This window comes from Furipterus horrens, unplaced genomic scaffold (assembly GCF_987537825.1).
Source record: "Furipterus horrens unplaced genomic scaffold, mFurHor1.1.pri manual_scaffold_17, whole genome shotgun sequence".
In the NCBI taxonomy this organism is placed as follows: Eukaryota; Metazoa; Chordata; class Mammalia; order Chiroptera; family Furipteridae; genus Furipterus; species Furipterus horrens.
This window is the reverse complement of record NW_028327187.1, coordinates 71,951,697-71,964,214: the sequence shown is the minus strand read 5'-3', so window position 1 is coordinate 71,964,214 and position 12,518 is coordinate 71,951,697. Positions and strand designations below refer to the sequence as shown.

At 38.0% G+C, this 12,518-nt stretch overlaps 1 protein-coding gene across 4 annotated transcripts in view; it reads right to left on the bottom strand.

The window, feature by feature from the left end:
• Positions 1 to 802: 802 nt before the first annotated feature.
• Positions 803 to 12,518, bottom strand: part of MTM1 (myotubularin 1) — a 171,860-nt gene continuing 160,144 nt past the window's right edge. For 3 of the 4 annotated variants that reach the window (XM_090263986.1, XM_090263985.1, XM_090263987.1), the window contains 2 exons: positions 9,092 to 9,268; positions 803 to 2,498 (listed from right to left, as the gene is read on the bottom strand). In XM_090263986.1, the coding sequence (XP_090120112.1) occupies positions 2,331 to 2,498; positions 9,092 to 9,268 (345 nt within the window). In that variant the 3' untranslated portion in view covers positions 803 to 2,330. The remainder of the gene's footprint in view (positions 2,499 to 9,091; positions 9,269 to 12,518) is intronic. The other variant, XM_090263988.1, reaches the window with a different exon arrangement.

Here is a 12,518-nt window from a genome sequence, read left to right as displayed (position 1 = left end):
TTGATTATAAGGCTTCTTTCCAGCCAGTGTTCAGTTGGTTATTCAGGAAGATTTCTCTACCATTTAGTTATAATTCCAGATTGGTCCTGCGAGGAGGTTAGTGTAGCTTCCACTTACTCTTCCACCATCTTGGAACTTTACATTTGTTTTGATGCTGTGGAATTTTGGGCATTCAGTGAGCCTCTGGAGAAATGACCTTCTCAATTGAAAAACAGGATAATAGAATACAATGTAGCCTATGAGTTTGTAGTGATGATTAAACACAGCAATGTCTAAGGAAGAACCTCACAAAGTATTTCAAATACTCATAGTTTTAAAAGATACACTTAATCTTTTAAGAGTCCTATTCAGATTTTAAAATAATGGTTAATTTTAGTTTCCTGCTATAACTATTTAGCATTTTTCAGATGCATATAATAAACAATGTAATTTCCAATTGGCAGCACAGTTTGAAGAATTTTAAAAACTCTAACCTAGTGAGACATCCAGTATATCTTATTTCAACCAATTCTTACTCTCCTTTAATATCAACTGCCTTGTTCTCCATCCAGAATCTGAAGTCTTGTGTCTATGCACTCCCAGCACTTTTGTGAAAGCTGTCTTTACTTTAATAAAGACAGTTGTGACTCTTAAAATCTGCACTGTTAATGCACTTAAATATCCAATATTACTGGGATTTGGGGAGAGAGTCCTACAAGGTTGCTAGTAAGACAAAGAGCCTATGAAGTCAAGCCAGGAAAAGATGACACCATGCACATTTAAGAGATATATACAATTATATCCCTGAAAATAGAGCACTATGTTGAGTTAATATATTTATTACAGCAGGTTTTAAAACATTATTGCCATGAAAAATGTTCCATGAAATTTCACAAAATTCTTTAAGCTATTAGTATTAGCTTTCTTCTTTTTCTATGGAGCGACTTGGTTAACTTATGAAATACAGCATTTACAAAAAGCAAAAGACTGCCTAATAAAATTTCTTATACATACAAAATTTATACATTTTACTACTGTGTTTGAGATGTCATATTTGGTAGACCAATTAAACTATGACATAAAATAATTTATAAAGATACATTTAATCTCTCTTAATTCACTGAAAACAAAACCATATTAGCTATAAATAGTCCTTTACAGATCATTGTAAAACACATGAATTGCTTTAACTCTAGCCCTAACTTTTACAAATACACTTACTAAATGAATTAGTTCAGATATCAAATAGAACTGCATTTTAAATTTTATATAATATTAAAGAAAAAAAACCTAAGAAAGAAAACTTCTGGGTACTTCAAGTAAAAATTGTAGAACCGTTTTTTATGCATACTTGGGAGAAGGGGCACCCAACACCATTTAAACTGACAATAAACACAATACTTTCAAGGTACACTCAAGAAATGTACATCTGTGACTTATTTCAAAATATGATGCTCTAGCAGTAGCTCAAACATCCAAGATGGTCAACCCTAAGCTTTGGCAGATAAGCTGGTTTGAATAGAGCAACATTTGCAAAAACATTCACCTCAGCAGCATATCACATCCAACATCCTTGCACAGTGCTCTATAGGGGGTTTCCCACAACCTGAAAGTGGGTCAGAATTTTAGGGAAGCTCATGGACAAATGTAAAAAATAGAACTGGCAAAGTTTTAAAAATCAAATCATATTTCACTGGGACCCATCATTTTTTAAAATATAAAAATATGCTTCTCTTGAAAATTAGGGGAAAACATTTCATATTCCAAAATTTCTAAATAATGAAAAACTCATCTACACAGCTATTTCTCCTTAAGTCACCACTTTGGATGGTATAAAATTTGGCAATTATTGAAATACCTTCCTTTTAGATAATACCTCAGAAGCTGAGCTCAGTTTGGTTTTGGCAGTAACACACCTTTCACATCTGGGTTTGTTTTAGATAATCTGAAGCAATGCTTTTAAGCAACCTGGGGAAAATCTATTTCACAAACCTGTTTCCCCTTTAGTTTAAAATAATGTTGTTCCAATTAATCTCACAAATTACATATTGTATACATAGCATTTCTAAAGAGACAAATTAAATTTAAACTTTATATTTTTCAAAAACTCCTTTTGAAAGATATCAGGATTTTCCAAATCCACATCTGGGCTCCTTCCTTCTGACTGCCGTGTAGACACTACAGTTTTCTTGCAATATGTAATCTAGAAGGCACATATTCAAGAGTTCAAGATTGTTAGTTCAAGTTCTACATGGAGGCAAATATTTTAATCTGCTTTGTACAGAGGCCCCAAATGAGTCAACTATTTCCTTTATTCAGAGCTTGAATGCAGCACTGGGCAAGGCTCCCTCTCAGAAATGAGTTTGCACATGGGGCAGCATTTGAGAAGAGCTTGATGGTGAAGTCGAGGGATCAGAAAGCTTGGCAGAGTTGGTGAGCTGCAGCTCCTCCAGCCGCTTTATGTATTCGTCGCGCAATGCCAAGAGCTCCATGTAACGCTGCTCCACTGGATTTGGCTGCTGGGGAGAAGCACAAGCCTGAGTTACTACTTTGTGCCTGCCACGTCACAAAAATCCACCTGCTCTGTACACATCTGCTGCAGGTCCTGTTTTCTGCATAAGCCCTCTAACTAAGGTTTAACATTCATATATAATTTCCTCCAATACTGCATAATTGAAAAATACAGAAAAGTACCAAGAATAATAAAATGCCACCAAGAAATCACTATGTACACATTTCCTCCCACATACATTACCATCTTTTTAAAGTTCTTCAACCCAGACACAGCTCCTGTCTCTGGTTTTGCCCATCACCAGGCCCACTGCCCTTTTGTTCCCAGAAGCAACAACTCTTCTCAAGTTGGTGAGTAGCCTTCCTTCCTGTGGAGATTTCTGACACTTTTCCTATAAGTGAGTATGTATCCAGAAACAAAATAAACTATTATTTTCTATTTCGTGAAGGTTTACTTCAGAGGTGGTATTCTGTAGTTATCAATCAACATTTTGACCCAACATTATGTTTCTGAATTTGATCCTTGAGTTCCGCTGAATGAATAAACAAGTTTGTCTATCCATTCCCATATTTATGAGTAGTCCACAATTTCCAGTGCCCCCTACTACTACATGCAGTGCGTTGCTATCCTTGGACACATCTCCTCATGAACATGTGCAAATGTCTCTTGAAGGAATTTGACCAGGGATAGAACTGTTGGAGAGGACAGGATGGTGTAACCTCACTAGATGCTGCCAAATTGCTCCCTGAGATGGTCATATGACCTTATGCGCCCACTAGTGAGCCTGGCAGCTCCTGTTGCTCCATGTCCTCACCAGAACTTGGGAATATAAAAGTATATTTTTTGCCAATTCGAGGACAGTAACATGGTAATTTTCTATTGCACTGCTTTGCTCTACATATTTTCATGTGCTATTGCTCATAGCAATAAATGCATGACTGACAGCAGTGGCTCTGACACCCGGCAGCCTCGGAGTGAATCCTGGCTCTGTCTCTTACCAGCTGTGTGACTTAATATTCTAGGTTCATCCACTTCCCATCTGTCAAATGAGGATAAAAATGGTACAGACCTCACAGGGCTGTGAGAGTGAAGGCAGACAGTATAGTCTGCTTTGCTACATGCCAAATGCTTCGATTGGTAAATAGCACATTGATGGCAGTATAAAAGAAGAGGTCATGCTGGAACAGAATATGATTCTCCCAGCATGTTAATTTTTAGAACTTTTTGTACTGAGATAAATTACACATTAATGTATTCAAATCTAAAATGTTCAGCTCAACTAATGTTTACGTATATAGACACTAATGTAATTACCAACCAGAGCACTGTACACAACAGAAGATTGCCCGGGAGACTCCCTCATCATCACATTAATGTTTTGAAGTGATCAAGGGGCAAGGTTCTAGAAATCTTGAGCAATATATGAAGACATTAAGAAAAAATCCAGCCCTGGCTTGTGTGGCTCAGCAGATTGAGTGCCGGCCTGCAAACCAAATGGTCACCAATTTGATTCCGAGTCAGGGCACATGCCTGGATTGCAGGCTGGGTCCCTGGTTGGGGGCGCATGAGAGGCAACCACACATTGGTGTTTCTCTCCATTTCTCCCTCCCTTCCCCTCTCTCTAAAAGTTAATAAATAAAATCTTTAAAAAAGCCAAAACTGTACAGAAGTGAGTTATTTTAGTGCTAGTAGCTTTCAGAACTGTTTGGCTCTCCAATGATTTAAGCTATCTGCCAAAGCTATGAACACCACCAATAAGGAAGCTGTGAAGATGATGCACTGATGAAGAATTCTATGCCTTGGATCCAACCATTAATGCTGAGGGGAACGGTCTGGATTAGAAGCAGATACCCCTCAGGACCAGCATTTCAGAGGAGGGAGAATGAGGCCTGGGGTTTAAGACTGTGGCTGTTGTAACAAATTAACACAGACTTGATGGCTTAAAACAGAAACCTATTTTCTCACAGTTCTGCAGGGCAGAAGCCTGAAATCAGTGTCAGCAGGCCTGCACTTCTTCTGGAGGCTCTAGGGGACAATCTTTCCTTGCCTCTTCCAGCTTCTGGTGGTTCTAGGCTTCCTTGGCTTGTGGCAGCATCACTCCAATCACTCCTGTTTTCACATGGTCTTCTCCTTTATATGTGTCTATAGCCTTCCACTGCTCTCCCCTCTAAAGATACCTGTCATTGGATGTAGGACCCACTCTAAATCCATGAAGAGCTTATCTTGAGATCCTTACCTAATTACACCTGTAAAGACTCTGTCCAAATAAGATCACATTCACAGATTCCAAGTGGACATGTGTTTTGGGGACCACTAGTCATCCCATTACAGGTTGCCAAGGAGTGATCAATGGAAGCCAAATGCAAATTCAGCAGACATGTAACTATGCCCACATCTACTGGGATTGTTGTTTTCATTAGAGCTCTGGTTACAAAGTTCCTAGATTTGGAGAGGTCTCTTCCTAATCCTATTATTCCTGTAAACCTTGTTCTTTTTTTCTGTGACTTCCCAGACTGTGAGGTTTCTCAGAAATGCATATATAGCATTAGAATAAAAAAGTTTTGTTGAGTGCCTAATGCCCAGTAAGTGCTGTGTGCTGCCCGTTAATATCCTTTGCCCATTTTTCTCTTTATGCATTCCATTGAGGTCAAGACACTGTTCTAGGTGCTCAACATCCATCAGTGAACAAAGGATGCTCGAATCTGTTTTTATGGTTTTTATCTTCCAGCAGGGGGAGGCAGACAAACAAATACTGTACAACGCTCCTGTGAGTTACAAAGAACTTTCAAAGGTGATGAATAATACCAGGGGAAAAATGTAGAGCAGGGCAAGAGGGATTGAGACCAGTGTGGTGCTGATTACCCTAAAAACAGTGTGGTCTGGGGAGCTGCACTGAGGAGGTGACTCCTGGGGGAAGGCTTAAGCGAGGAGAGGGAAGGAGCCAGGCAGATACTTGAGTGAAGATGAGCAAGGAGTCCAGTGTGGCTGCAGCAGAGTGTATGAGAAAGAGTTGTTGGCGAGGAAGCAAGAAGGTCAGAGAGGTAAGGAGTGGGACAGGGTGGTTTTGGTGGGGGGTCACATAAGGCCTCAGAGGCCATCAAAGGAAGTGAGCTTTGAGTCGGGTGAAGTGAGAAGCTATCTGGACAATTTTGAGTAGAGGAGTGGTGGGATCTGGTATATATTTTACAAGGACCACTTTGGCTGCTGGGTTGAGAACAGAATAGATGCAAGCAAGGGTAAAATCAGGGAGTCCAGCAACATATAGCCGAGGACAGGTGGCCTGGCCCATGGTTGTGGTGGGAAATGGTAAGAATGCTTGGAGGCTATACATACTTTCAAGGCTGGGCCCAGCAGGCTCTCCTGACAGACTGGATGTGGAGTGTGAGAGAGAAAGGCATTGAGGATGACTCTAAGGTCTCTGGCCACAGCGACTAGGATGGAGTTGCTGAGAGCTGAAAGGGGAAGATAGGAGGAAGAGCAGGTTTGGGGGGAACATTAGAAGTTCCGTTTAGACATGTTAAGTGTGATTTGCTATGCCAGCACCATCTGCCATCCAGTCCATCTTTTCTCTATGCATTATGCTGCTACCTTCTTACCCTATCAAGTCTCCACTTCTATGTGGTCTGTTTCTGGGTGCTGTTTGGTTTAATATAAGTTCTTGATATATAGAAGGCAAGCTCTTCCTTGATAATCTCCAAAATTATCCTGACTATTTTGAAAACCTCCCTGTTTCATATGACTATTAGAATCAGTTTGTTATCGTATCACTATGTTCAGTTACACAAGAAAAATACATCAGAGGTAAAACAATCATTTTTGCTTATTGACAAGGCTGTGTAATTAGAAAACTCAAAAGAGCAGATGGAAAAACTATTAGAAATAAAAAGATAATTCAGTCTAGTAATGGATACAAAATATATAGAAGTAATTAGGCTATAGACAAACAAAAAACATTTAGAAGATATAAATAGAAGAGTCTATTTATGATAGCATACCAAAAGACAAAATAGTGAAACATGAAACTTAAAAGTCAAGTGATTAGAAATACTTGGGAAATTAATTATGAAGTAAAGAGTGTGCCAACCCAGCAGAGAATAGAAGATAGGCAATCCACTAGGTATGGAAGTATTTTAGGCTTCAAATGGTTTTTATATTCATATTCCCTTTCACTTCACTATCAGAAATGACTTACACACCACACAGATTAGCCTGTTAATATGTGACTGGCCTTGTTCTCATCCTTGAGTTACCACTATGCAAAATGTGAACTAGCCCAGTGCAACCCTGATTGGCAGCTACATGAGGTGCAGTGGTTCCCCAACTATACTATGAGGCTAACCAGAAGCTGTAATTTCCCATGTAAGTTTATAATGTGACTAATTTATACTTCTGCTTTCAACATGAGCAATTTCCTTATATTAAATAAAAGTATCAAATTTGCTTATTGATAGCTTTTCAAATGTAAGCATTGGTTTTTCCATCAGCTCTGCTGAGTTTTTATGTGGTAGCAAGGGTCAGTGGCTTTTGCTTCTAAAAGCACACTAACCCTGTCTTCTTCTAGGCAAACAGCTCCTTATAGGGAGGGGCTATATATGCTTTTGGGTCTTTCAGTACTGATAGCATACCATAGCGTTGTGAGTGCTTTAGGTACCCAGGAATCGTTTGTATACTAACTGGGTCACACAATTGAATAACCATTTAACTTTCTAGTGGTGAAGTATGTTATTTTAGATTTACATTATATAATTAAAAACTCCTATGTGATTGAATTTTAATTATTTCTGTATGAAATAATGTTCTACATAAGATCATTAAGGAAATCTAATGCTCTTGGTTCATATCTCTATTATTGTATTTCTCCCTGAGCATTATAATCATTGGCTTATGTTCCTGGGCACCCCCACCAGCCTGGGAACTCCTTGTGTGTGAAACCACCTCTTCTTAATCTCTGTGTCTCCCCTGTGCCTGATGCATGTGAACAGTCAGTATTTGGGGGATGAAAATACAAAGTGTCAAAGGACATAAATATATGTGTGGGACCCTCCATGTTCAGAAAATCTATATTGAAAGAATAAGTTATTTTCTTATTTATTTTCTTTTTTGAGTAAACGTCACAGATTACAATATAGACCAATTACTGTTTAAAAAAACAAACAAAAAAACCCCCAAGAAACCTCTACCAAATTATGCTCAGTCCTGTCCTGCCCAGTTCCATTTTGCTAAACTTTGAGAATAAGGAGATAGATACATTACAGCAAGTTCTTCAAACGATGCCTCTTCCAATTTCCCTTGTCACACAATTATTATTATTCCCTTATATACTCAGAAATGAACTGATCTAAATTCCATAAATTTTAAGACTTTCTATACATAAAAATGGGTAAGAAGAGATTATATAATCTATACAGAAACTATCAATGCTTTCTAATTACCAGTGGTTTAAAAGAAAGCCAAGATAAATACAGAAAAGGCTTAATGTATAGACAAACAGTGCTCCTCTATGTAATATGTTTCCATTAGAAAAAGGGATATGTCCTCTGTAACAGCAGTTAGAACCCTGGAAAAATTCCCATTTCCTCTTTACTTAATATTCCATTCACTAGAACTACTGCTAAATAAATGCCCTCAACATGCTTCTCAAATCCCAAGCTAAACAAGTGAATGTTCTTCAGCCCTGGAATTTGTCACTTTCCAAAACATTACACATTTCAAACATTACTAAATTGCAAGAGCCTTTCATGCATGCAGCAGAGACCTTGAAATGAGAATGCCAGCTTGAACAGGGCATCTCCATATGAGAAGAGAAAGCACAGAATAGCATGCGGCCAGCTGCCTGAGTGGAGTAAACAATCTAAGAGACAGACTGCATGCAGCATTGGGCCCGTGCTGTTGCCCAATGATGTCCATCAGGATTAAAGCTGGCACTTATGCAAGGCTGGCCTGTGAGAACAGTTAGTTGACCATCCAAACCACTGGAAAATGAGCAAACTTTTACAAAGAGCAATCAGGAATACCAAATATTTACAGCATTTAGAACAGATCACTAAATGAAGGTACTCCCAAGCCTTTACAAACAGGCCGTATTTTCCTTCTGATTTCTGATGAAGCTGGGGTGGGAAAATGGAAAGCTTGAGTGTGTTTTTAATAAAATGTGGCATCTTTCACTTCAAAAACCATTCTTTCTAATTCTGAATGACAGCCCTCAGGAAAAATCACTCTGATGTTAGTTGACCTAGTACATACCCCTGTACCAAATAGAAGGTGGTTTCTTTCCTATGATGTGCAAAATCTTCTAGTGATTAAAGAAAATCCTTGACTGTCAAAATTAAGACATTTTCCAGAGCCTTAAATCACTTTACATTTCAACGAAAAAATTATTCCCATTGACAATAGAATGTAAGTTTAACCCCAATCAAAATAAATGGTTTAGTAATTAAAAACAATCTTTAATGAAAGTTGTGTTTAAAAGCAAGTGTGACTTTTCAGTCTGATAATTTCACCTCATAATATTAAAAAAAAAAACTACCAAATAATAATACCAAAGTCCACAAGTAATAATCATTTGACATTACTGTCTTTTAACAATGCTAGTTCATTTACCTGTTGTTTGATTCTGGGGTTCCATCTAATGTAGTAATTCACCCAAAGTTCCAAGTGACGCATACTGGCAACTGGATATAAAACTCGATTGATTTCTTTAGTATAGAAGGGATTTCTGAATGTGTCTTTATTACTGTTTATCAGCGACCACAAAGAAACTGTTCTTTCTGTAACTTTCTATAGGGAAAGAGAAAGTGAAAAGCTTAAGTAAAAACACACACAACTACAGAAAACATTTTACAGCCTGTGGCAATACAGTTTGAGCACCAACTTGAATAACACGTTTACATTATCCTCATAATAGCTCAAAATGTCATGGGCCAGTTAGTGTTCTGCAGCCACTTACCGATGGCCTAGCTTGAGAGCCACTATTTCTGCCAGAAGATAGAAGTGCAGGATGCTATAACATTAAATGCAATTCACTGACCTAAGAAGACTATTACTGGCTAGGTAAAACATTTATGAGCAGCATGCTCTTTTTATTCGGCAGAAAGAAAAATAATCATAAGACCCCACTGACATTTTTGTATTTGTTAGAACAACGTAGTCTTAACCTGTATCCACTTGACAGTAGGCGTCTAAAGTTATTTTTAAAAATATTTTATTTATTTTTTAGAGAGGGCAAGGTAGGGAGAAAGAGAGGGAGAGAAACAGCGACTTGGGAGAGGAACATCAATCAGCTGCCTCTCACATGCCCCCAGCTGGGGACCCAGCCAGTAATCCAGGCATGTGCCCTGACTAGGAACCGAACTGGCGACTTTTCAGTTCACAGGCCAGCACTCAATCCACTGGGCCACACCAGCCAGGGCTAAAGTTATCTTAACCATCCAGATATTTAATCTACATCATGCTAACATCCAGATATTTGAAAACACCTGGGTAACTGCCTTTACTGAATCTTCACTTTTTAGTCCAATGCCCATCATCTCATATAGATATTCACATTTTCATTGTATTTTTATTACATATTTTTACTGATTTTGACCATAAACTAGAAAAAAACCAAAGTTTGGGGGAAAACACAAGTATTAAAATTACCAAGGCATATGCATAGCCCATGGACACAGAAAACAATATGGTGAAGGCCAGGGGGGAGGGTAAGAGTTGGGGGGAGAGGGGAGAAGGAGGGAGAATGGACAACATCTGTAGTAGTGTCAACAATAAAAAAGTTAAAAAAAAAAAAAGAAAACTCTTACTACTAATCACTTCAATTATAAAGGGCCAATAAGCTTAAAACTGGAAGCTAAAAGAAACAGCTTGAAATAAGTGATTGAAGAAATTTCTTTAATATACATACTTTATTAATGTGAACAATAATGGCAGCCTAATTGGCCTTTGTTGGAATTCACCTAAAACTTCATCTGTAGCTTTCTGATGCCACTATATATACTGAATTGTGTTTATGTGTGTTTTTTTAAATTTTTATACATATACAGTTTAAAAATTAAATTTATAGATAAGGTTTGTTATAAAAAAGAGCAGCCTATTGCCTCTCTCCCCTAGAAGCAACTGTGCTTGATTTTAAAAATCAATTGATTTAATTATTTAGTACTTACTTCCAAATCTTTAAATATCATGCTTTTCTTGCTTCCTATTGGCTATCCAGTTACAGGCATTAACTATAACACTGCCACACTGAGAATGTCTCCCCTCCCTCCTGCCACAGACACACACATTTTACATCCTGGCTCATACTCCCAATATATAGCATAGCTTTGGTCACATTAATGTTTAATGTTTAGGTTCCTATGACGAAACAAGTGTTCTTCCAAGGTAAGACACATAGTTACTATTCTGTGATTTCTTTTCTTGCATATATATATATATATATAAAATTTGTTTTCCTTCAATTTAACAACTGTTTGTTTACTTTTCTTGGTACTTATTATTAATTCAACTGCAAATTTTTCTTCCAGTCTCAAACTTCTGTCAAGACACTCTGCACATCTGGACTCCCTAGTTTCATCTTCAGAGGACAGAAAGCTGCACTGGGTGGTGACCCTTAACCTTGTACCCAGCTCTCATCAAAGATCTCTTTGTTTTGCCCTGAGCATCCCCTCTTGCCTCTCTCTCTGCTAGAGCTCCTGCTTCATGAACTCCATGCAGTCTTCTTTCTTTTTTGCATGGAGCACATATCCCAGGTGTGGGAGAAAAATTCTTTCAAGCTGCCATCCATGTCTGGGAATATTTTTGGTCTACCTTAACATTTGATTAACAGTTTGGTGGGTATAGAATTCTAGGTAGAAACATTCTCCTTTAAAATTATTAAGGCAATGCTCCACTGACTTCTAGCTTCCAATACTGCTGTTGAAGAATTCAAAGTCTTCCTGATTTTTGTATTTTTGCAAATAACCTATTTTTTTTCTCTTTGGGAGCTTAAATGTTTTCTTCTTTGTCCCCAGTGTTCTGAAACTTTACAGATAATGCCTTATTATGGGTCTATATATATCCACTGTGCTTTGGTACTTAGCAGACTTTTTAATGTGGAAATTAAAGTACTTTAATTCTTGAAAATATTTTCTAATTATTTCAGTTAATTTCCTGCTCTCTAGTCTCCCTATTTTCTCTTTCTAGAAATCCTACTATTTTTATTGGAACTCCAGGACTGATCTAGTTTTCTTGCTTCCATTTTCTACCTCTGCATCTACACTCTATTTTCTGGGAGATTTCAATTTTATCTTCCAATGCTTTGGAATTTTAAATTTCTGTTGATATTGTGTTTTAAAAAAATTTTTATTCTTTAGTTTATTAGTTTTCCCAATATTTCCCCCTTTGCTCTCCACCACCCAGCCCCCCACACCATTGTCCATATAGATAGGTCATTCATACATCTTCCTTGACTAATCCCTTCCCCTTCTTCCAACTCTTCTGCCCGCCACCACCCCCCTTTCCTCTGGCAGCCGTCAGTCTGTTCCATTTCCATGTCTCTGGTTCTGTTTTGCTCGTTAGTTCATTTTGTTCATTATATTCCTCTTATAAGTGAGATTATATGGTATTTGTCTTTCACCAACTGGCTTATTTCACTTAGCACAACAGTCTCCAGTTCCATCCATGCTGTTGCAAAGGGTAGAAATTTCTTCTTCTTTGTGCTGTATATTATTCCATTGTGTAAATGGACCAGTTTTTTAATTCATTCATCTACTGACAGGCACTTAGGCTGTTTCCAACACTTGACTATTGTATAGCACTGCTATGAACATAGAGGTGCATACTTCTTTTGATTAGGTGTTTTGGGATTCTTAGGGTATATTCCCAGCAGTGAAATCGCTGGGTCAAATGTCAGGTCCAGTTCTAATTTTGAGGAAATTCCATACTGTTTTCCATAGTGGCTGCACCAGTCTGCACTCCCACCAGTAGTGCACTAGGGTTCACTTGTCTTCACATCTATGCCAGCACTTATTAATGACAGCCATTCTGACAGCTGTGA